We start from the raw sequence: 25942 nt of genomic DNA, 5'->3' as shown, positions 1-25942 counted from the left end.
GCTGAAGGGGCCTGCAGTGATTCAGTCCTCCGGTCATCAAAGCAATTACATCAATTAACAAAAAGCTTGATTACAGAATTTACCAGAAGGGAGAAGATCTTAAGAACAATTAGCTGACAAAAATAGAATAAATTGATTCATGAATACTTTCTTAATTAGCTGCTATCTTTCTGAAATTACATTATTCAGCCATGCAAACTTTAGATTGAAGATCACGTCACAGCATAATGATGATTGCCAATGACACTACGTGAGCTAATTAGCTTTGTTTTCCACAGTAATTTCTCTTTACCTTTACCACATCAGTGCAGCCGCAGCATTACCTTGCATCACATTTGGCAAAGGAGCCTTTGGAGTCCTTCCCGCAGTTCCCGTAAGGATCGCCTGCAGAGTTGACTCTCTCAAAGCAGATCCCAGGGGCGGGCTTTGCTCCTTTGTACAGAGACAAACAAGAAACCACCCCCCACAATGTAATCATGAAAATGAAACAATGTTTTACCTTAGAAAAGCAAAGATTATGCATAAATTTGCAGGTGGCAAGCATCCAATGATTTACCTGCTCCCCACAGAGTGATGCATTGCTGCTCGTGAGTCTGGCAGATGCCATTGTAGCAGTAGCCGTCAACGTTGTGGCAGGCATGTCCATCATGTAGATAAACGTTGGCTGGGCAGTGAGGGCTGGCACCAGTACAGAACTCTGGCAGGTCACATGAGTTACTGGTTTCCCGGCAAAGGGTGCCAGCAGGTTTGAGCTGTGAATATATAGAGTTCTGTACATTAGACCCCCTTTTACAGTAGATAAACACTGCCTCATTGAACAGCAGCTTTATTTAGCTCTTTTTTGCTTTTGGGCTTTGTAAATGTTCCGCATAGCTATGGAAGTGGTGGACAGGAGGGCATTTCAATCTATGAAGCTATGCCAGTCTGCATCAATAAAGGGTTTTAAAGGTGATATTTGCAGGTTAAGGCTTAATTAATGAAAGACGTGACCATAAACCTTGGCTTTTCTCTTGTGGATCTGCCAAACGCAAGATAATCTCTAAAAGGAATTTAAAGAAGATTTGAGGTCGACTCCAGTTTAATTTGTTTTTGCTCTCATCTATTGTGTTGCGAGTTTCTGTTTTGTGCTGTAATCAAAAGTTTTATCAAGTGTTGGAAATATTGGGATGCTGAAATAAAACCAGTAAGATTGTTTAACAGTTTAAAAGTGTCTGGAAGGGCTTAAATCTGAAAATGAAATGAAAAACTACAAGGTCATATACATGCCCAAAAATAGCTTCTAATATAATACTGTGCAAGAGTCTCGATTAGCCCCTTATTTCTCTATATTTTACCAGGAAAATGGGAAATTGGTAAAACAATTTAAACATGGGAAAACATATATGAAAACTTAGGAAAGCTTTCTTGTAATATCTTCAAGTAGTCTTCAGGAATAGTTCTCCAGGTTTCTTGTAGGACATTCAAAGCTTTTCTTTGGATGCTATGTTCTGGGTCAGGATGATCCCACACTCCTCCAATAACGTTGAGGTCTAGGCTCTGGGGAGACCAATCTATGACTGATGGTGTTATTTTCCTTACCCAGGTATGCTTTTACTCCATTGGCCGTGTGTTTGAGATCATTATCATGCTGGCAGGTGAAGCCATTGCCAACCAAACACTTTCAAGATGGTGATGCATGGTGGTTCACAGTCTGACGGTACCTTTCTGTGCTAATTATTGCATCAATTTTAACAAGATCTCCAACACCACAACTAAAATGTGAAATGCAGTCCAAACCCTGACAGAGCCTCTCCTGACCTACTCCGTCCATACTGATGAGGAGTTAAACTAAAAATTTGGATCAAATTTGGATCTCTCAATGACTTTAGTTGCCTCTAATTTTCAGTCCAGTTCTTCTGTAATCTGGTCGACCTCAGCCTTTTCTCCATGTTTCTGTTCCTGAAGAATGGCTTCTTAACAGCCACTCTTTCACTGAGACCATTTCTAATGAGTCTTTTGGTGAACAGTAGATGGATCAACTGAAAGGCCAGAAGCATCTCTTGCGTTCTTGGTCAGGTCATTGACGAATCTGTTCCTATTTCTTAAAGACATGATTTTCAGATACTGTCCATTTGTTGGAGATTGATTTTTTTGGTCGTCACTTCTTTCGTCCTGCATTTGTTTATTTCAGGACATACTGCACACCATACGGAGGTATGCCAAGCTTTCAGGTAATAGCTCTCTGGGAAACACCTTGTTGGTGCAAAAATGCTATTTTATACCTGTCTGAGTTATCTTTGGCATTTGTGATTGATTTAAGTAAAGAAATAGGAGCACATTGGGTTTTTTGTGACAGGCTGCTGGTAACAAAGTGACTAAAGGTATTCGGTTAAGCTGTCTGTTATGTGCAGACACAACACTGATTCACCCTTTGGGTTGGTAAGTTTTTATGCTTGTAATAATTCATAGGTCAGTGTTAAACAACAACAAACAACAACAACCACCACAAACATTCCTCTGAAAGCAATTAGGTTAAAGGACTGAAAATAAGAGAAAAAGCAGCCGAGGTTTGATGAAAAACTTTGAAATACCTTTGGAAAGTAGCTCTAGATTATTTTACAGTACTGTACTTATGCAGCAAAAACAAAACATGAAGCTGTATCTTGTGAATAACACTTTGCAGTACTTATATCTTAAGATATATAATTCTACAAGGCCATCAATGGCTCTCTAAATGCAATCCTTCGAATACATTTTCAACAAGTACTTTTTTTGAAAAGAGAAGACCAAAGATAACATAAAATGATTTCCATGGCAAACAAAAACCATGAATATTTAAGACGAAGCAAATCTTAGGCTATCCAACTTGAACTTGAATTTAATTGAAGCCTTCCTATTGATGTAAGATATACAAATTTGGAATAAAATCACCCGAGATATGAAATTATACAAACAAGCAGACTCACACCAGTAATAACCTTCTGCCGAGAATTAAGAGTTTTAGAAAGTTTTTATAAAAAGTGAAGCTCTGAAAAGCTTTTACAGAATTTATTTGGCTCTTAGGAACGTATGAGTGCATGTAAATTAAAAACAGCTGAAGGACAAAGTGAAAAAGACCAAGAACTGCATGAAATCTCTTACTCTGCAGCCTTCACAGCACTGTCCGTGGGCACACACAGCATCTTCCTTCAGGGTGCATGTGGTGGCATTGCAGCACGGGTTCATGCATTCCTGGAGGAAAAGAAAACAAAATAGTTAACAACATGCGGACCTGATCACTTCCCTGAAGATCCACTGCTGGCTGCTCCCTGTCAGATAAAGACTTCCAGGTCAGGGGAGATGTCCGGAGATTCCTACCCTGACCTGCAGACCCTCGAAGGGACACATATAAACTCAGGCTCATATGTTTTGGATTTGGCAAATTCTTTAGACATTTAGAGTAGTGAAAAAAAGGGAAAAAAAGGGAAAGGAACATGTTTAATGCAATACGCCCCCTCAAAAAAACAGAAGACAAGCAAGAGATAGAAATCAGATGAAGCTCTTAAGAGGGCGTGTGTTAAAACCTCCACTGAGATTTGATGCAGATAACAGAAACGTGTTTTGGAGTTGACTATTAGGGCATCGTGGCCAGAAGCAGAAACGGGATTTGAAGATTGTAGACACTTTACCACAATGACAAGATCAGCTTGCAGAAAATGAGCCGATAGAGCATGTGTCAGGAGGAGCTGGATGGGGAGTAACGCCGTAACAAAAATCCCCAGTGAGGCGTTTATCTGTCGATGTTTATCTTTTATTGAATCCCAAAACACATCAGCTTTGTGCAAGCAGTGCTAGAAAGCACACTATTTCACAAAAACAAACAACATAGCTGTTTAGCCTGTGGGGCCCTAAGGTAATGACAAGATGTGTTGAAGGTGGAGGCAGGCGAGTTGTTGGATGTCTAATTTTCAGTGTATGTGAGGTTTTATGATTATGGCTGTTTACCTCTTGGCTCTGATGTAGGCCAAGGGAAGAGGGAAGAAGAAAGTTGCTTTCATCTCTTGGACTAAGTGGGTCGGCAGATCTAACAAGCACAAGCCCGTGTGCTGACATCATGGAGGTTACAAAGAGGTAAACTGGCAGAGATGGAACTACCGAATGGAAAATTTATGGTTAGTTTGTTGGTGGTCAAACATAACGACTTCACCGAAATACAATCTGCTGCCATCTAAATGATGGAGAACACAGTAATAACAGCACTAATCGAACAAACGCAATGTTGAGTCAGTCGAAGTTCAGCGAGTTGAAAACAGAAAAAAAAAGCAGTAATTTAATTGGAAAAAGCATCAACTCGAAGACTGTCCTGGCGATTACATCGTGTCAACTTCAGTAAAAACTATTTGAACTTTTCTGCTTAACATGTCAGTATTTTAAGCTTATTAGCCTAATGGCTCTATATTTGGATCTCTAGAGTAAACAGAGCTTGCGAAAAACAAGGTATAAAATCCACTAGGCAATAAATGTCATTTAAATCTACCAGATTACAGATTGTTATCAACAATTCATATCTCATTTTATAGCTGCAGTTGGTAAATGTTAATTAAGCTGCCACAAAACTCTACGCTGCTTCTGGCTTTTCAGACAACTAAAGGTCAAAACTAGGGATGGGTATTGATAAGATTTTAACGATTCCGATTCCATTTTCGATTCTGTTTAACGATTCGATTCTTTATCGATTCTCTTATCGATTCTTTTTTTTTTTTTTTAAAAAGGAGAACACTAAGGTCGATTAGCTCAGAGCTTTGTTTTATATCTTCTCTTTGAACAAGATAGAAATTTAGGAGTAACATGGCCTTACAAACCCAACAGTGAGATCTTGAGAGATCCAGCCTACGGCTCTTCAATGGGGTGTCACAGGGTCCCCAGGAAAAAAAATTGTAAATGTAAAATAATAAAATAAATATTCTTGTGAGACATATCACATATTGACGGGGTCGGGTTATGTTAAAAAGTATAAATTGTTATACTTTGTTCATTGGTTCAAAGGTACCCCACACTTCTTTTTTTGTTTGCTTGTTTGTTCTGGTGTATTTTTCATTTGAACTGTTACTCTGCCAGAGTACTCATATTTACAAGATGGCATTGAACGCCCCATTGGTGTATCAGGAAAACTATTTTGTACGTATGTTCCTTGAAGGGGATTGAAGTCGTTCTTTTTTCCACCGCAGCGAAGGGCTAGGAGTAGGAGAGGAGCTGCTGTATGTTTTTGTTATCGAATCGATCTGATTGTGAAATAAAGCATATGCAGTGAGAAAGCAACTCCAGGAGTCATCCCTGCCTTAAAGCTGCAACATTCTTCTGTAGCAATAACAAAGTATAACATAAATTGTTCTGTGGCAATTACACAAGAATATCCAGTAATGTCCCTGCCCACAATTAAACACATTCACTTACCAAAAATCGGGGGCATCTGCTGTGGCAAATGGGTGCAAGCCTTTGACCACAAACTTAGACACTGCTCGGTGACATTAGTCTATCCTGGCCTGAAAGGAGACGCTACCGGTAGACTGCAGCGAGAACTGCCAGCATCTGAGCCAGACTCTGTCTGTCTCTCTCATCATGGTCACCTACATGTACAGTAATGGCAGGTCTTGTAATAAGGCAGATTGCGCTAACATAATATGCACTGTTAGTTGATTATTTACCTGCCGCATTAACGGGAGAGGACGTGCAAACGTTAGCGCTGCTGCTGGGTTGAGAGTCACGAGTCCGGAGCGGAATTAAAAACGCGTGTCATCGCGTGTTTTGTGAGCAAATGCTTTTGCATATTCGTAGTGTTTCCTCCCTTAAATGAAATATCTACTTTGCAAGTTGCCCTGTTGTCATCGGTTCTCATAAAGTATAATCAAACTTTTGAGCATTTGAGCCGCTTAGGCGCCATGTTTCCTGCCAGGTAAATGACGCTCCGCAACGTGGTGACGTCATTCGGGGCGACTGGAATCGATAAGGGAATCGTTTGCAAAAATGGCAAACGATTCCAAGGAATTGAAACAGTGGGAACCGGTTCTCAACAAGAACCGGTTTTCGATACCCATCCCTAGTCAAAACTCACCTGAATGTTTGAATTTAAGCTGAAATTCTAATTATTTGCAAATGTAACGGCAAAACATATAAGCTTATGCATAAGTTCCGTAACAAAAAGAAAAAAACAAAAACAAAACATCTGTATTGACTCGTCAGAAGAATTGGTAGGTCCACCACTGTTGTCCTTTTCACAGATAAGAGCAGGCTTACTATCAGCACCTCCGACAGAGGTGAAAAGGTCTGGAGAAGCCGTGGAGAGCGTTATGCTGCCATCATTTAGCAAGACTGGTTTGGTGGTGGGTCAGTGACTTTCTGGGGAGGCACACCCACGGAGGGATCCACAGATTTCTATAAGCATTTTAATAAAGTTATAAAAGTACATAACGGGCATCAAGGTTGCGGAACAGTTAGCACCACCGCCTCACAACAGGAAGGTTAGCGAGGGGATCATGTCTACGTTGAGTTTGCATGACCTCTCTGTGCCGGTCTTCTCTCCAGTTACTCTGGCATCCTCCCAGAGTCCAAAGTCATGCATGTTAGCTTAATTGGATGTAGATGTGAATGTGACCTGTACATGTACCCTCTCTCTTAAACTAAGTAAGTAATTTTTTTTGTAAAGTGCCTTTCACAGAGAGGCAGTCACAAGGTAAATTAAAGTAGACTAAAATACATAAAAACCACAATAAAATACAGTAGAGTACAGTAAAGTGCCACTGACAGCAAAACAAGAATAAATTAAAGTGCAGAATAAAAGAAAAACAAGTTTGAAACTGCTTTTTAAATTAGTTATTTGTAGTAGGAGACTGTTTTCAAGTCTTGATGTCACAGACTGAAAGGCACCGCCCCCTCAATTTCTGATTTTATGCCAGGAACAGCAAAAAAAATTCTGAGCCTGCGTTCAGCGCTGGGATCAACAGTCTGGAGCCTGTCCAGTTAATGCTCTTTATCCGAGTACAAGAATTTTAAATTTACGGATCCTAAATGCTACTGGGAGTAATGTGAGCTTGCTTATTAGAACATGTTAGCAGTCTGGCAACGGCATTTCGTACAGCTTGAACATGTGAAAGAGATTGTTTATCTAAGCTGGACTAACTCATAAATCATTTTCTCCAGTTAAGCCGAGGAGAGCATCGTCACCATTTATAAGGGAATTCCTTAAGTGAAAGAAACACGAATGAAACGCAGATTTTACACGGAAGTCGAAGCCCAGAGAGGAATCAAATATTACGCTAAGATTTTGCAGCAAAAGGAAGCAAGTGTTTTTTTAGGATATAACTTGGAAGAGGCTATAATCACGGTGTTAGTCTGATTGGAGTTTAAAACAAGCTAATTGTTGGAGAGCCATATTAAAGGCTGGGGTAGACTCCAGCGCTCATGCAATCCTGAATTTGATTAACAGTTCAGAAATGGATGACTGAGAAGTACATCATTAGATATGGGGCAATAATATGTGCAGGATGTAGATACGATAGTTCATTTATAAGGAAAGTGACAAGCATTTAGTGGCTCCAGCTTCTCAAGATGACTTTCTGCACTGTACAAAGATAATTAATGGACTTAGCAAATGCCTCTGAAGGGCATTTGTCACTATTTTCATTGTATATTGAGCAGGAATTTCAAGTGATATATTCCTCACTATATTTCCTGTGATTTCCAAGCAGCTGGGTTGGCTACAACAGAGTGTTACCTGCTTCCCACATGCGATTTTCACTTCCCTTCACAGGGTAGTGTATCCTGCTGTGCACACGAGAAAGAAACAATGTGTGCACGGATGCGTGCATCAGACTTTAGCTGGTACAGCCAAAGAAAATGTGTTTCAGCCTCGACCTGATTTGTTTGTTTCCTTTGTCACACTGTTATACAGTGGTTTGATTAATGGGCCTTCAGCGGGGATATGGCATCAGCCGAGCGGCCTGTCAGAGCCTCGCTCCACACATGTGGGAAATCAAGAGAAGGTGTGATGTAAATAAAACACTTACACGGGAAGCCTTGGGTGGCTTGCTGGTTTTTGGGTTGGTATTTTTTTTTCAGCTTACTAGATTTCTCTGCTTTTAAGTCATAAAAACACATTTCAGGGTCAAGAGAAAGTTTAACTTGGAAGTTTGTTGTGGTTTGTTTTAGGGGTCTGAGTGCGTGGCTGAGACTTTCAGTGGTTCTGGATGATTGCTTATAGGACAGTAACATTGTTTCCATAAAGCACAGTTTGCAAGGGAAATGTCAAGTAAGACAAGTGCACAAAAGTTGTTTTGTTTTTTTTTGCATTATTCATTCACAACCAGTCATTTCTTACATTTGGGAATAAACATATTGATTTGAAGACATGGTTTACTATAAGCAGAGAATATTTTGGGAGGTTTTTGGGCATCTTGGAGAAAGGGATACTCTTTTATTTGTCTGAATTCCGATTCTCCAAACTCACCAAGGGGAAGATTGACTGAAAACATTTGCTTTCTATGCACTTTCACATTTAGCTTTACATGCCCTGTTCAGTGGTAACCACACAGGTGGAGATTGATCCACTCCAATGGTGCAGGTGTGGTTGAATGCCTTTTGTGTTGACCTTACCTCTGGCTCCCCGCAGTCACACTCTTCTCCCTCCTCCACATAGCCATTGCCGCATTTTTGGCCTCCGTAAAGCACCTTGACCTCGGGCATGTTGTACAAACACATTCCCACGCCTTTCTCCAGACTGGCGGCAAGGTCCTTCTTACTGCATGTGCTGAACACGGTTGGAAAGGGATACCTGCAACAAGAATGTAGGAACAAGGCTGAACAAAATGAAAGAATGGAGAGCATTAATACAAATTCCACAAAGATAAAACTCCTTGATGTGTGCCTTTAACAAAAAATATGTCAAGAAAAGTGAACTCAATCACTGCCTTCACTGCAGCCTTTGTTCAATCTGCTCACTCGAGAGGTCTTTTCACACAAATTTAATGGTCTACTGGCATTATATGAACTCCATCTCGATGGATTTTCTATCCTACATGATACATAAATGGTCCTTGAGATGTCCAATATAAACATTTTCTCTGGCAGCTACATTTTCAAGAGTCATATCCTGGTTAGAGAGGGACAATTTAAGCAACTGATTGGATGGAAGAGGTGTGGTGTGCTGGGATGTGGATGATTTGTGTCTGAGCATGTGTGCATGTGAAACCTTTATGAAATACCAAGCCCGAAACCATATCATTTCTACCGCATTAATTTCATTCCCTAGTATCACTTACCTGAAGTGCTGACTAACGTCTAATTTAGCGAGGAAAGAAATGGAATTTCTTATAGAAAGGAAGAAAGTGTTATGACTTTAAAGATGAAACTGCGTGATATGCCAATAACAGCTGTGAAGCCCGGGGAAACGGCCCCTCCTGTTGGAGTGAGTTCCTGCGACTCCACAAACCAAAGAGATAAATAGGGCATTGAAGGAGGTGAGGGACTGACACTGAAAAAAAAGAAAATAAATAAAATGCAGAAAAGTAGGACAGAGGAAAGGATTCGTGCACAGTGTTGCCAGAAACAGACCAAAGGAGAGTGGACAAATAGTGGAAAAAAACTAGAGGGAGATCAGGAATAAATAAATCGTGGACTAGAAGATAAAAATCTTGCTGTTTGGACAGGAGTGGGGACAGAGATTTGGTCACGAGTGGCAAAAAGCCTGCAAAGAGGCAGCAACCAACCATGAAGACGCAAAGAAAGTGACATAAAACATCTAAACAGATCCCAAATGGCTAAAAAGGAAAAAGGCAGGGAATGATTAAAACAGGACAAACCAGTTCAAAATGACCCTCAAGACTTGCAAAACAATAAAAAATAGACATTTTAATCATTTTATATGCCCTGTGTCAAGTTTGGACTCTCAGTTAAGGCTTGAATAGTAAACATGCTAACAGAATAAAACACAACCCAGAGGATATATTGCATTACAACCCAGCATACAATAGCAACATAACCGAGACTCCGGCTACATTCTTCATGCCAGCAAACAAACAGGAACAGCATCACAAAAACACTCAGAGAAAGGCAGGCTTTGGGGTGTAAAATGGATATCTCAGAGCTCACACAGCTCATCGAGGGACACACTCGAGCTTCAATAAAAAAAGAGGACGAGAGGAGGATATGGGGTGGCAGGGAGCGATGGCTAGCGGAGAGGATTGGCAGACGTGGCACGGAGAAAAGGAGCTGGCATTGGATGCTTGAAAAGCTTGACATCAGAAAGAAACATGTCACACACGTACTTATGCAGCGATAGACTGACTGGGGTCTTCAAACGCAACGGGGTGTGGAGGCTGTCTGCAAAGCTTGAGGCTTGACAGGGCAGATTTGTGAAAATTCAACATTACACAGAATATGTTTGTGGAGCCTGGCAGTGGACAGAGGTGGGGGGTAGGGATGTGTGATGCTTTGCCTTTGCCTAAGGGGGATTTGGCTGTTGCAACTGCATGGATATTTCACTGTTGTTAGCTGACTATAGTGAAGCTCCTCCTGAGGGGGCTTGAGATAAGGGTGGTGGCATTCAATGGAAATGGACTCTGCATATATATATATATATATATATATATATGTATATATATATATATATATATATTTCTGAAGAACACAGAAAATCAGTCACTCCTGAGTGAAGATGCTGCTTCCACTACACTTACACTGTTCACCTTTGAATGTCGACTGCTTTCATTTCTGACACACCACAGGCCAATCAGCCTGTCTCTGTCCACCCTTGTCTGCTCACGTAAGCCACTTGTTAGAGTCTTTTTACCACCATAAGGTACTCAGAAAACAAGCTCTGCTGTCCTGTGTGTGGATAACCATGCATGAAATCAAGGACAGACAGGCTATGCAGTTCAAACCACACAGCACAGTGCAGACCAAGCCCCCTGTAAATAGCACAGTCTGCTTCTGATAACAGAACGCAGGCTTGCTTCAGGAAAGGAGACGGAGTGTACATGAGGGGTAAGGAGAGCCTGTTCTCAATAAATTGGCATTAATGGAAAAAGCTGGGACAGTTGTCAGCAGCATTTCTTCATGGAGGAAAATACAGCTTCTCTGGATCAAATTAGACCCACATGGAAAGTATTAGAAAAACCCAGAAGATAAATGTAATGTCAAGAAAATAGGAGTGAGAACCAGCGTGTCTACAGCTATGCTTTGTCTGAGACAAAAGCTTGATCATTGATTATTCTCGTAACTGAAAACACACTTTATTATCCCTGAAGCCTAAAGCTTGTGTCTGCTATCATTACTAAAAACACTGATTAGCCCTCCCACTGGTTAAATAATAAAATAGAATAAAAACTACACAGTGAACGTGAGCTAGAAAGAGAGCCTAATGTAATCTTATTGATGGGGGTTAGAATAAGTAGAATGACATTTAAGCCATTTAAATGCAACTCTGTGCAAGATGCGCTCCGTCATTTATACGCTTGACTATTTAAAGTAAAGGGCACCTCGAGCGGGCATAGTGGGAGCCAAGAAATTGCTCTAAATTATCTGCCTTTAAGTGATGTCTAACGTGGCCAATGATGTGTATCAGCAGGGCTTTGATAATTGAGCTGTGACGCTAATCTGTAGCTGACATTCCTCCAGGTAACAGCTGCCCACTCCATCCTGGCAACAGATGCAGTGTCAACCCGACAGGGTGCCCAAGGATGCTGTGAGAATATCTCTGTCGCCCACGGCCCGATGCGGCTCTTTATGACAATGAACAGAAACAACAAAGTGGCATCCTGTCCAGACGCAGATGAGCACGAATGCACAATCAAAGACAGAATCTGTGGCGACGCCTCTCAAGTGTTTCTGTGCCTCTGGGTGAATGTCTGCGACTTTCAACCAGAGAACGGAAATTAATTTATGTGAACAGGAAAAGAAAACATTAAATTACTGTTCACTGGGTATGTGATGCAGGCAAGAAGCAGAGAAAATGTTTCAGTGCAGTGGCTCGCTCGTGAACTTTATGTAAAACTCTTAAAAATGTGGTTTCAAATATATTATTTCTCTTCAGTGTTAAATAAACTACGCTACATAAGAAAAAATCTAAGATCAAGTTGAGAGGAAAAAAAAACGTCCTTAGTGAAGTTTTTAAGGCTAAAATCTCTGCTGCACTTGCAATAAATTGTTTCTTCCTCTATATATTTTTTGTGCACCCTCACTGCTTCTGCAGCTCTGTGTAAGGAGCACAGTAAAAAAATACTTCAATAATAGGAAATCGAACCGAGTAAGGTCAACAGAAGCATGCAAGTAGTTTTCTGTAAACCTCCTCTGGGAATGGCTCCAATGAGCAGATCTTAGTTTGCAACAGATCCACATCAAACGTATGCAGTATTACAGCTGAGACCACACGGCTGCTCCGCTGTCCAAGAAATTAGCCGAGCAGAGAGTGTAGGTTTCCCTGGACAATACTGGTTTAAAGCCCTGCACCCTCTCCAAGTGTAGTTTGCTGGGGTGGAACTAATTTGGCTGCTCATAAGAGTTATACAAAATCTAATTAGTCACATGCTTTCTGGCTGTCATTACTGTTTGAAAGGCAAATATGTCATTTGCAATGTGAATACCACACACTGTTAAAGATCCTAATCTCATCAGTGTTGTACAGCCTTATGAATCTTTGCTTCTGACTGAGGAAAATACATCTCACTGACGAGCAGTAGCAGTGTCATCATCAGTGAGAGGGATGAAAACATCTAGTATTTTTATTGTGGCAAAGCAGTTACGGTTAATCTAATAAAAATCTAATAACAACATGTATAATTTTCTGTCTCATGCCTCTTTTATTATAAGAGAGGATTTGTTTATTTCTCAACTTATAGCTTTTGATTTCAGAGCAGGTAGAAGGGTTAGAAATATGTCCCCCTGGTAATTTAGTGTCTTTTGTTGTTGCCTGAGCTTAATTGCTGTTTGTTCAGATCTAATCTATGGATAAAGGCATGCCTGGGGTAGCTTTGCAGACACACACCACTCTTGCTAGACCTCATCATGCTCTTCTACCTGACGTTTTGACACATTGGTGGTAGAATATGAGATTAGAAAAAATAGAAATAACACATATCCGTCTATCAGCACTCCAAAGACACTTACAGCAGCATCTTGTCTGTTCACAGCCTCGAGATTTGAATTCTAATTTTATCTTTTGCAATTTATTTAAAGTCCTCTGTTACAAGAGATTACTTTAAGATGAACATGAGGTGCAATCTGGGATCTTCAGGTAGGTCAGAGATGTCAAACTCATTTTCCATCATGGGCCACATACAGTTCACTTTGATCTTAAGTAGGCTGAGAAGTTTAACGTATAAAGACGTTTAACTACACATTAAATCCTAATTCATATAAGAATAAGAAATGCAGTTTCAACAGTGTATCTCAGTTTTTCTACATGCTAAAAATAAATCCACTTAACGTGTGCAGTGACGAGGAGCTGATTGAGGTTTTAATTCTGATGAGAACTTACTAAATGCTGCACCTGATCTGTTCGGTCGCTCTCCATATTGATCAAACTAGCTAAACCATCTAAAACATCAGCAATTACTTTGCTGTATACCAACATTTTTTGAATAGCAAGCTGGATGAATTTTCTTTTAGTAAAAAAATGTATTTCATTACTTTATTCACTCAGGAGATTTTTCCATTTCTCTTCAAAACATTTTCTGAGCCCAGGTCAGAATAATAATTTTATTCACTGCTTTTACTTGATTGTTATCAAGTTCGACTGAATGGCAGCCAGTATATTTGTGCTGACTGTAAAGGTCTTTCAAGCATCCTGTCTTTTCTTTTCTTTTGATCCTCCACAGTCACTGCAAATCAGATATGACAAATTAGCAAGACGGTGCACAGTGCCAGGTAACTGCCATGGTCACACGTGTTACTCTACTCACTTAAAAGACTGGAACTAGCAACGATCATCTTAGTAATCAAGGCCAAGCTAAGTAAAAGCCAGTTTTTGCAATCGGCCTTTTAACTCTTGCTCTTTCAGTGCAGGTAAACAAACTGTATATATAAACAAAGCATTGGAAGATTAGAAGGTAAAAAAAGTAGCAAATTAAGATTTTCCCATTTCTCCAGGTGGTAACAGTTTATCTGCAGGCACTAAATGTGTGAGCATGCTGTACATGAATAAAGCATGAATCTAGTGCAGAACTTCTTTACCCTTCCTTCCTCCACTCATCAGTGTTCAGTCACTCGGTACTTAGAGGACTTAATGATGTACGTGATCCAGTGATCTGCCTTATGCACAACATGAGTGACAGACCCACTTATCAAGTGAAACACTGGATTGACGTAAAGATGCAACACAGTGATTTAGTGTTGCATTTCTAAAAAGCCCGGGGAATAAACTTTCCCCCTTACTGTGTGGTCTAAGCCTGTTTGAAGTGGAGGTTTTCATTCGTGAGAGAAATGTAGCAAAATCTATGGCTGGAAATCCAAAACAGCAACTCTTGATTACACTGGAAGATACGTCCAAGGATGGCTGATTTGCTGACTAAAGACAGCCTGCAGCAAAAGTCAAGACGCAGTCAGAAATTTAGAGCCGAATAATCCCAATGTGAATGCCGCTACGCTCCATGTCTACAAACCATCCAATCAGAACACAGCGTAAAACGACCAATTACAACGACAGACGACATTTTATATAAACCAAACAGATTCAAAACTGGCAGAAAAATCCACGTCTCCACCACTTCCTCATTATCTCTAGCACATGTCATTCACCACCGCACTATCTGGTAGCACAGTCTGACACAGATTTCATGAGACTGATCTTACAGAGTGTCAAACTCAATGAAAGTACAGAGAATTGTCAAAACTAAAGCAGCAAATTGACACGACAAATTGACATGTCACATTTTTTTTAACCCAGTAAGGCTCAAGCTCCAAAATGACTAAAGCCTACTTTCCCAATAATGCAACTTAATAGCACAAAATTGGTGCTTCGAAATTAGCCAGGCCAAAGGATTCCTGGCGACCGCTGCACAGTGCATACCGATTAGATTTCTGTCGGACTTGAGCAATCAGGCTGGCTGATTTATACATGGCTGCAAAAATGATACGATTGCTACTTTACACGAGAATTCCTGAAAAACTGAGTTTACTGATTGCATATAAAGCATTTTAAACGACCCTTTTTTAATTAAAAGATTCCAAAATGGCACACAAGCTGATTAGTCTAAGAAGATTTTAATTGAGATGAGATCTAATACGGTGTGAATGCTTGCCTGGCTTCCAGTAAAACCTGCTGGAAACCTTTAACACAAAAAAATTGCTCACTTAAAAGGTAAGAAAAGGAGCAAAAATTGTAGCTTTTTTTCATTCTGAGTTACAAAATGGGTTAAAGGTAGACCATCTTTAGTACATGAAGGAGCTTTTTTTGGACTGTGGCGAGCGGATGATTCCTGCCTGATCATGTCAGAAGGTTGTGAGGATGAGGAAATGTCAGTCAGGTGCTGGACTTAGGAAGGTCTGTAGACGGAAGAGGCACTGGTTAAATGAAGGCTATGAAGGGCTCTACTGTTTATGGGGCCTTTGACTGACACTGGACTGTCTCTGCTGCTCTCCTAAACTGCATTTCAGACTGACATGCATCTAGCCCAGGCTAAACAGGAGAGACATGTTTGACCTTTTGGGAAATGTTAAGCTGCTACTCCAGACGGAGCCTACTGTGATTAAAAATCCAGAAAACAAACAAAGCACAAGCCACACTTCCTACATTTACCCACTAGCACTCTTACCAGCTTTCTCTCTCTTTCTTCAGATTTTCTGTACTGTCCCACTTCACCCCAGTTTTGGGCTCTTCTACTTATAAGAGAGTGACAAAAGTCACACAAGGTCCTTCATATTATCTTGACAAAGCAGTCACCTCTTGGCCTCAAAATCCAGCCACAGTACCCCTGCTGTGCTTCATCAGTCTACCCAGTAACACATATAGACACAGGAAAGTACTTCTGAGCTTTCTGTCCACGTTCATATGATGCAACTCTTGGCTCAATTTCTAAAGAAGACACCCCTGCTTCAAAACGTCCATGTAAAACTCTCCTCTCCTCAGCACCTCAGTTTCACTTGTTAAGACACAAATCTCCCACGGCCAGTCTCTATGGCTCACAAGCCCGTCACTGGTTTTCATGTTTACCCAAAATAATTCCTTCATTGTCGTCTTTTTAATGTTTGTCTTTTGCTCTCCCCTCTATCTCTTTTTGTGCTTCCCTTCTTGCTTTGCCACTGAGGGAGATAAAAGACAAATGAAACCGCAGCTCTCCTGCTCCGCCCGTCTATCCATGCATAAAGCACCTCTCTGCGGATCTCTCTCTGTGTGCCCTGGCCCTGATTGCAGCTGGCAGCGTCACTGATAATCACGTCATTTAGATGCAGCCTGTCTTCTCCTCCATTAGCAAGTCTAACATGAGACTATCCCAAACACACAGTCAAACAGCCTACACTGCTTTAGAATGATGTGCTTAACATTCTGGAGGCATATGAACCAAGGGTCAAAGGAGGCTGCTAATATTAAAAAACAAAACCAGATCTGTGATGGGGGGAAATGAGATCTAGATTGGTTTGTGAAATTATTGGTTTTGTTAACAGGAAACTGAATTTGGGCTGATAGTTTAGGAAATTCAATTTAGGAGATAGCTGGCTAAGTCATGCTTGAACTTGGGTAACTTCATAATTTTTATATTCGAAGCAGGCTCGCAAACGCTGGCAAAACGTTTCCCATGACAAACTTCAGACTACGAGCAGAGACAGATGCTGCAGAACGGATGCTGTCAGGACAGAAATGCTGTGTAGGCAACAGAGTTAATCACCCTTAATATTACATGCAAATTAATTGGAGTCTATGTAGAAACCTTTTATGAGTTTGAAGCACTTATGCAGTTTTGGCTTTGGAAGGAGCAGAATAATAAGAAACACAATACTGATGATCCTAAACATTTCTAGCCAGCACGTGGAGAGCAACATTTATTTGGAGAAGGTAACAAGGCGACTCAACATGTCCTCTCCTTTTAGCTAAAGTTTGGTCTCCACCAAAAATAGGAGACTCTTGAGCTCTTTAGCTAATAGTTAGTTCTTTACTTTGTTTGGGCAATGAATTCACATTAAATTAGGCAGATAAGGTGAAAGCTGGTTAATTCAGGTTTTTTATAAAATCTTATAAAGAACACAATTTTTAACTTTTTAGAAAAATGTTGTTGTCATTTATTTAAAGATGTGTTTTGGGGTAATTTTTGCTGAACAGGACAGTGATGCAAAAAGGAAAGGAAGGGTAGAGAGCAGGGGAATAACATGCAGAGAACATCTCAGGGCCTCTGCGGTGGCCTTATGGGATTTGGGCTGCCTACTCGACCCGGCAAACTAAAGCGGCACCCTGGGATGTCTTCTTTTAGAAGTCACATTTTAACCAAATCTCATCTTTTTTTGGTGGCTGAATAGATTTAGCCCAGAAAATAAAATAAACTACAAAAAAAATGAAGTGAACACTTATGAGCTTGATCATCAGACATCAGTCTGTCCAGTTGGTAAACACACCCATTTAATCCGTTGCTTTGGTGCAAATGAAAGTACCCCCAGACATACAAAGGAGCAGATATCGGTCCTTCTCTGGGCTCATGATGCAAGGGTCTGTCTCCTGGTGTCTCCTCCTCACGCGTAAGATTAGACTGGGAGACACAGCAAACCTTATTTCAGCATGTATAGGTGCTGGACAACTTGTGCAACCTGAATGGGCTCCAGGTACTATCTTATGCTACGACTACTGACAAGGACACTACCAAAAATGCAAAACTAGAGAAAATCAGTCAGAAGAGATAAGGAGAAAACATGGTCTGCAAAACCATTTTCTTTCTGGGGAACACTTGCTGTCACCTTCACTTACACCAGGGGTCAGCAACCTTTAAGACTCAAAGAGCCATTTGGACCTGGTTTCCACGCATAAGAAAACACTGGGAGCCGCAAAAACTTTTTGACATCAAAAATGAAGATAACACTGTATATATTGTTTTTTACTTTTATGCTTTGTGTGAACAACTAAGGTGTGTTGCTTATGAAATCCATGAAGTGCTACAGAGAAAATTACATTTTATTTATGTAATTAACACATTTTGAACTCTTAAAGAAATATAACAAAAGGAAAGACACCCAGCTGAACTAAAATGATCCATGTAGCAAAGAAAAACTGTTGTGAGCCGCCACCCTTATATCGCCTTTGGGCTTTTGGAGCCTTGACCTGACTTTTAAAAAATACTTAGAAAAAAAGTACTATGCTGCTAAAAAATGAAAAATAGATATTTGCAAAATTCTGCCTAAATATGTATTTTACCAGGTTAATGTGTGTGGCGGGGCGTGGTCTGCAGCACCGCTGCAGGGGAGGAGGACGCACCTGAGCGGCAACCGCAATCACGCCTCCCCGCCTTAACGTCTGTGCTATCTATGCTGTTGTGTTGGTGTGTGTCAGGCTGTGAGCTGCAAAGCTACAGCCGGCTATATGCGTACAGCAACCGTGTGTGAAAAGGGGTCAATAAAGAGATGCTGAAAAGCATGTTCATGGAAATCGTCGGGTCTGCCGTGACATGTTTACAATGGGAATGAACCTCTGCGCACAGCGTCTGCAAATCAGGGCTGTACGAAGTTACTTTCATCTTTACACAGGACTGTAAGCTGTCATCTGTGAGGCATGAGCTGTGTTTGTTTGTAACATAGTTCACAGTGGAGAATAGTTGCTGACATAATGTGGATCCGAAGATCCATAATAGTAATGGTTGAAAGTCTTGATAAATGCACGGCGTTTCGGTGGGTACACTGGCTTCCGCGAGTGTGACGCTTATTTTGAGAGATGAAAAACTAATAGAATATAATTTTATTTTTTTATTTCAATATCACAATAATCTTCCAATTTAGAACTACAAGTTAAAAAAGAACTAACATAAATAAAATACACTTCAGCTAAATACTTCAAATTTATTTTCCCAAACCACGCGGAGCCGCAGTATAAGGACTAAAGAGCCGCATGCGGCTCCAGAGCCGCAGGTTGCCGACCCCTGACTTACACCAAAGCAGATGAAATAGGTCCCTGCAGTTTAACTGGCTTTATGTTATCCTGTGATAAACTGTTCCCTTAATTTTTTTGACACGTGTTCATGGACACAGTGCTTCATAGGGTGCCACTGTTACATTATTATTTTAAAAGCTAAATATTGATACATTGTGTCAGTGTATCAACACAAAATCGGCATGCAAAATGTCAGCGGATCAAGGCGTGTGCATTTATTCCACATGGTTGGCAAACAGAGGAGCGGGTAACAGAGTAAAAGGTCACTGATCATCACTCTCAACTACTAATGTAACAGTGCTGATAAGTGGGGTTTTGCTTAATTAAGTTATTTATTTATTTATTTAGAAAATGCGGTATGGTAATTTTCTGAAATTCTCGGCATGACATCACTAGAAGATGTTGTCAGTATGCTGGGGTCTGACATGCACTGCATTAAAAAGTTTCGCTCTAATAGATGTTCTAGCACGAAACAGCAGGATGAGGCCAGAGGTTGCACGAATGCAATGTTTTTGACAACTTCTCCCTCCTTTCAATTTATATGGTAAGAGGTCATTCAGGTTTTCTGGGAACAGTTCTGGCAAACATTATACAAGTTACATTATTTGTGTGCCTGTTATCAGATTTCATGGATTTTATTGTCTGCAGTTTGTTTCTTCTTGTCTCTGCTTAGTCCTAGAAATTATTTAAAAAAATTTTGGCTTAGTTTTTAATGCCAAAAGGTCAAAACAAGTGTCAGTAAAATTATTTAGACAAAAATTCATCCTAATGTGCTTGTTGCTTCAAACTCAGAGCCCCCGTTTCTCCTGTCATTTCAAATACACGACAAACTGCAAACAACTGTGTTTAATTAATCTTTCTGTTTTGTGTTGTCATCCATTTATCCACGTGCAGTCTTTATTCAATTTCTTGACTTTTCTTGTGTTTATGCTGCCCTTTGCTGCAATTGTTAGCTGTGATTATACCCATATTAAACCATCCCTTCCTAATGCCCTTTCAGTGTGAGGTAATGGGGGAGGGCAGAATATTCCTGTTCTGTGTGCTGTAAAAAAAGCATTTCAAAGTTTATCTGAATCTAATTTTAAGCTTCAACAGCACATGTTTTATAAGGCTTGGCAACCTTTCCTGCAATATTCTCCACGGACAAATCCACAGCCCCATGTGTGTATGATTTAACTCCCCCAGAGATAATGTGTGCAACAGATTGGGTTATTGTCGGCATGTGGGTTTATTTTAGTTTTTTTTCTTTGTTTGTAGTTTGGAAACTCTATAAGAATATTTGAATAATAACAGTTATGATGCATTTCAGGGTTTTGTCTTCTTCACAGTGTATTCATGCCGATTCATCTGTGGCTTGCGGGATTCACCATCAGACAAACCAGACTGGCACCAGACCAAGGGTGAAATCTGGTATTGAGCTCTGGGTTCGCCTTATCTGCTCGCTGTTTACTAACAGTCACAGAGTCCATCTCTTGCAGCAGCTCTGTTATCTCAGCGACCCAGGCAACACGAGCAGAATGCTAGAGCAGCTGCTCTAGTCTCAGGCCAAAGTGTGTGCATGTGTGTCTCTCTGTGGATGTGATTTAAACCTTTTCTCATTCATCAACTTATAAACAATGGAGCATCATGTACAGATGAAAACAAACCCACCAATGCAAGTACTGCAGTGAATGCTTTGTGATTGGTTCAGGTACAAAGGAAGCTAGGCTGATAAACATTTTGATCTTGTATCCCAGCTGTGGCCACAACAGAGAGCAAAAACCCAAGTCCCAATTTTAAAAGTTTATCTAAATTTGTGTTTTTTCAAATTAAAAGCCACGTTTTCAAAAACTAATTTGTCAGAGAACACGACAGAATGAGCACTTAAACTGTAAGTGGACAGTTAAACCCCAAATCAGTTTGACATATTTTACCCCCTGGCCTTTAACAATATTTATCCATTTAGATTATTTTGGTGTCAGTTGCCCAGCTTTGAGAATATCTGCTGTGGAAATGTCTGCCTTCTCTTGATACTATTGAACTAAATGGGATTCAAAGTTGTGGTGCCAAAAATACATGAAAAAAAACCCCACAACACAAACCCTCAGCAGCAGGGCTTATTTCCAGAAATCATGACTCGGTTACGAAAAAATAAAATACACAAACTTTGCTGTGAGGAGCTTCATGTCGGAACCGTTTTCTCTTTTATTGAACAATACGCCAAACATCACTGTGCAGAAGAAAGAGCCCATATCCTCACGTTGAAAGGCACTTCCTAGTTTAAGCGTGACAGGATGTAAACATTAACCCCCACTCCTCGCCCCCTCAGCCGAGCGCTGATGTAAGCTAGCCCCAAACTTCTTTAGGTTGGTGTATGTAGACAACAGAAAGAAAATAGTTCCTACATGAAACTGCTCACGAGTTTTCATTTTTTTTGCTTTTTGAGTAACTAGGTCATGAGTTCTGGAAAAAAAAAAAGACATTGCTGCTGAGATGTTTAAAAGTATTTTTATTGGCACTTGGTGAAATACAAGGCAAGTACTATCTCTTTCCATTACACTCAAGAGAAGGCAGACATTCCTACAGTGAATAACTGTAGAATAACTGGGCTTCTCAAGCAAAACAGTCTAGATGGATAAATGCAGGTGCAGGGGAAAAAACATGTCATATGGATTTTGGCGGGACAAATCAGCTTAAAGCTACAATCTAAATGCAAGTGTAACATTGTAATACAACTGAGGATTAAAAAAACCCAATTAAAATAAAAAAGGTGGCAAAAATCTTACCCTGTGGAGGGGGTCATGATGCAGCCTCCGCGATCAACGGTCATCCTGCAGCCGCAGCCGCGCTCTGGGGTGTCATGGTTCATGCCAAAATTGTGACCCAGCTCATGTGCTAAAGTCACGGCTGCACCCAGCGGGTTGTCGGAGTGATCCTATAATGGACAAAAAAGTGAATCCAACATGGTAAATGTGTACAATTTTGTGCGTTTGACTATGCCTGAAGTTATTTAGGGAAGCTATAAGCGAAGAAAAACAACAAAAAAGTGAACTGAAGTGAATTATCCCTCACAAAAAAAAGCAAAGAAAAGAGGAGAGTTGTCAAAGAAGACCGTTTTTAAGCTGCAGTTTCAAAAAACAGTAACTGTCCACCTTGCTCCTTTTGTCCTTCTCCTATTACTCATTCTCCTCATGGAGGCCGGAATTCATCTGCCATTCCACTACCCCTGCAGACCCAATCATACCTGCTGCCAGTGGAGACAGCTTCTGCAGGAAGTCCCTATAAACCTATCTCTGTGTGACTTGGTGCTGCATTGATAAGCGAGACAAGGGAGACAGAGATGGAGAATGACACGCGCGAAAGAGGAGGAAGTTTCACTTTCTGCTAGTTTTATAGACAGACTTGGTGGGAAGAGCCAGACAGAGATGGGGGGCATTTGGAGGGTAACCAAGATATTAAGTCAGTGTAGTGTATAAAGCATGTGTGCCAAGGTGAACGGGAATGGTAGTAAACAATGACAAATGACTACAATCAAAATGTGTTATTACTTTGCCAAAATTCTGCTGTTAGATAAAATACATCATTTTCCGCAAACTGTAACAAAAAAAAGAAAAGAAAATCACCAACAGGTTTTGACAATCTCCTTTCATTCAGCGCAAAACAGACACATTTTCATGCACAGACTAATGGGCAGCATACATTTCTCACAATGTTATCTGAAAAATGAAACTGATATTACCATTATTTTTCTTTCTGTTAGAAAAAGAAAAAAACACTGATATCAATCTCATGAATGTATAGTACACATGATATAAGCAACAGTAACTCATAAGCTTTATTTTGCATAAAGAAGGAAAACAAAGGGAAAACAGTTCGCCTGACTCTGCCCAAAGGTAGAAAAAACAAGAGAAAAATCACCGACTGTATCATGCATTTTTTTCCAGCTGTGACTCTGAATACAGATTCCTCACTGCATGCCTATGTATGAGTGCCACTAATGCCAAGCAATACATTAACCTCTCTGCAGGTTTACACAGAGATAAGTAATGTAGGTGACTGCTGGCTGCCGATGAGCCTACGCACAAACCTCCAGTATCTCAATATGCTGTGCAGACCAGAGCATTGAGCAGGCAAATTGGTTAATCCAACTTCTGCCATGAGGAGTGCTTGAAATGGGAAAGAAATGTTAGGATAAATGTTTAAACTAAAAGAAAATACAGAAATATCTGTGACAGCAGATAAAACACCACTGATGAATTTTGTAATATTCCTTGAAATGTCTGTGTGTTAATGTGCAAGATTCAGAATTTGTAATTAAGCAAACCTCAGGGAAAAAGAAGGAAGGAAAGAAAGGCTGCCAATTTACTACTGTGCATCTTACCATAGTTCTCTGCCATGCAGCTTATATGAGAAAAATGTCATGCTTCCCTCGAGGACAAGGTCATATGTCAATGTTAAGGACAAGATGAACCACTTCCTGCTGTGATTAAAGATCAGCATCATGGGGAGCTGCACCCTGCTTTTTCACAGCAAGGATGGGAAAACTTTCCTTTGCTACTGTCATGTTTACCAGTGGGTTAGTGCATCTACACTGTGCGCGCGTGTGTGTGTGTGTGTGTGTACGTGTAATTCATAGCTGAGTGCTCCCTCACAAAAAAAGTGTAATATGAGAGTCAACAGCCACAGCCATTACTTTGAAGCTGCTACGAGCTGCTGTTGTAATGGTGAGAATTTGTGGAGATGGTTGCAACCAAGAAATGCTATGATGGGTGTGAAAATAACTCTCAGACGACAATACTGTACCACATAAAAATCATTTACAAAAAGACTTAGGAAGAAAAAAAACATAGCATTGTGCTAAAACAAAAAAGTGAGGCTGCACTGAGGAAGATTAATACATTGTAGCGTACGGTTTGAGAAACAGTTCATCTCCTCTTACTGTCCCCTAACTGCTTACGTGGCCCTTTAATCTTGGTCCAGACCATCTGCTGTATGTAAGTGATGGGGAAACCAAACATCTGGAGAATCCTCAGTACGGCCACGGCCAGAGGAAAACATCTCCATTAATGGGGGACACATCTGGGATGAGGCATAATGGCACTGGGATGATAACCGCTTTGTGATTTGGCGCGGATATCAAGTGCTGTAAAAGGCAGAGGAGCCTAACAGGCGGCTAATTTACTACGTGTCGAAATTCAGTGCACCAGGGGTGCGACACAGTCGTGGGTAAAAATGGATTTTTGATTCAAATGCATGCTGTGCAAGAGCTGACATTCACTCACAGATAGATCAATTCATCACATAAAAATGTAAATGCGGTTCTGTTCGAAAGTCGAGGTCCTTTGATTTAATCCTGTGCCCCACCAATTCTACTAGCAACTCTTCATTGGCACCCTGTTAGCTCTGGAAATGAATTTAAAATCCTTCTCCCCACATACAAGGCCTTGAATAATCAATCAACAATCTTAAATACCTCTTAGTACCATATTACCCCAATAGAGCACCTTGCTGTCAGACTGCAGGCTTTCTCGTGGTTCCTGGAGGTTTTAAACGTAGCTATCAGGCCCCTCTCCTCTGGAAACAGCTCCCAGTTTGGATTTAGGAGACAGCATAAAGCATATAGTTAGGGCTGCTATAGACTTAGGCCTCCTATGATACACTGAGCATTGAGTTGACTCCACTTGACTCTTTTCATTCCCCAGGTGAGAATGCCATTAAGTTTTTTCTTTTCTCTCACATAGTTTGCATTTTGTCCCGTTTCTTTATGCTATCCTTTGTTTTTTCTCTATCCCATCACAAACAGTCACAGCAGATGGCTGCCCCTCGCCGAGTCTGCTTCTGATGGATGGTGTCTTCCTGTTAAAGGGGAGTTTTTCCTTCCCACCATCGCCTAATGGTTGCTTATAGCGGATCACCTGATTGTTAGTGTTTCTCTTTAACAGAATGATTCACAGCACCTTGTGGCAAATGCCGTTGTGATTTGATGCTATATAGATAGAAAGTGAACTTTCAGCCTGCACTGGACTCATTCAGGAGTGACCCCTGCTTGTCATTGCAAACAGAAGCTCCACACACATCACTGATAAACTGGAGAGTCACACTGAAAACGTCTAGTAATTACCACATAAAAGAGCAGCATCAGTTTAACCTTCCGCCCACCTTTACTCATGTTCCCTCATTGATAACTGTCCTCTCTTTCATTCCAGTAGCTGAAATGACAATTAGCCACTGGTATCACTGAATTTCTTTCCATTTGTGATCGAAACACCAGGTCACCAAAGCTTTCAGTACCTGTCCAGCTTTAGAAGAATTTTACGACGGATTGTTGTTTGATGAATGCTGACCTTGACAGAAAGCCAGTTTAACACGTGGGTCTGAAAGAGGCATTTGAGTTGCAGCGCAAAAGATTGATTGCACGACTGTTAGACTTCAAATAGCAACAGTGTGCGTGCCTGCAGAGCAATCCTTCTAAGAGTACACATTTTACATATTGTTATGTGCAAGCTGATGTTTGTGGTAATGTTAATGTAAGGGAGGGCCAACACAAATGTCATCATGTTTTAAAGCAAGACTTCCTGGCAGGCTTGTCTGCAAGTGCCCTTCCAGCAAACAATGAACACCTTTTCTGTGTAAATCGGGGCTGGATTGTGTTAGCCTAGTGAATCTGAACAATGTCAACACTGATACAATCAGGCTACGCAGAGGAAAGGGAGGGTGGAGGCATGCTGGGAGTAGTAGGAAGATTTTACACTCACCATGACAATACCTCCAGACTGCTCAGCAGTGCACATACTCATAATGGGTGCCATGCCAATGGTGGTGCCCTGGAAGTAAACCCCACTGCCAAGGAGAGAAGTAGGAGACGGAACTTTTAGAGGAGAAAACTGCTGT

The 25942-nt window shown here is 40.7% G+C and overlaps 1 protein-coding gene across 4 annotated transcripts in view; it reads right to left on the bottom strand.

The window, feature by feature from the left end:
* The window catches only part of adam12b (ADAM metallopeptidase domain 12b), a 91541-nt gene that overhangs the window by 19128 nt on the left and 46471 nt on the right, over window positions 1-25942 (bottom strand). For all 4 annotated transcript variants that reach the window (XM_080869120.1, XM_080869121.1, XM_080869122.1 and 1 more), the window contains 6 exons: window positions 25807-25891; window positions 21838-21986; window positions 8608-8785; window positions 3121-3210; window positions 557-752; window positions 324-432 (listed from right to left, as the gene is read on the bottom strand). In XM_080869120.1, the coding sequence (XP_080725246.1) occupies window positions 324-432; window positions 557-752; window positions 3121-3210; window positions 8608-8785; window positions 21838-21986; window positions 25807-25891 (807 nt within the window). The remainder of the gene's footprint in view (window positions 1-323; window positions 433-556; window positions 753-3120; window positions 3211-8607; window positions 8786-21837; window positions 21987-25806; window positions 25892-25942) is intronic.

The sequence above is a fragment of the Rhamphochromis sp. 'chilingali' genome (genome assembly GCF_963969265.1).
Source record: "Rhamphochromis sp. 'chilingali' genome assembly, chromosome: 20".
NCBI lineage: Eukaryota > Metazoa > Chordata > Actinopteri > Cichliformes > Cichlidae > Rhamphochromis > Rhamphochromis sp. 'chilingali'.
The sequence above is the reverse complement of the archived record's forward strand: the minus strand, read 5'-3'. Positions and strand labels throughout refer to the sequence as shown.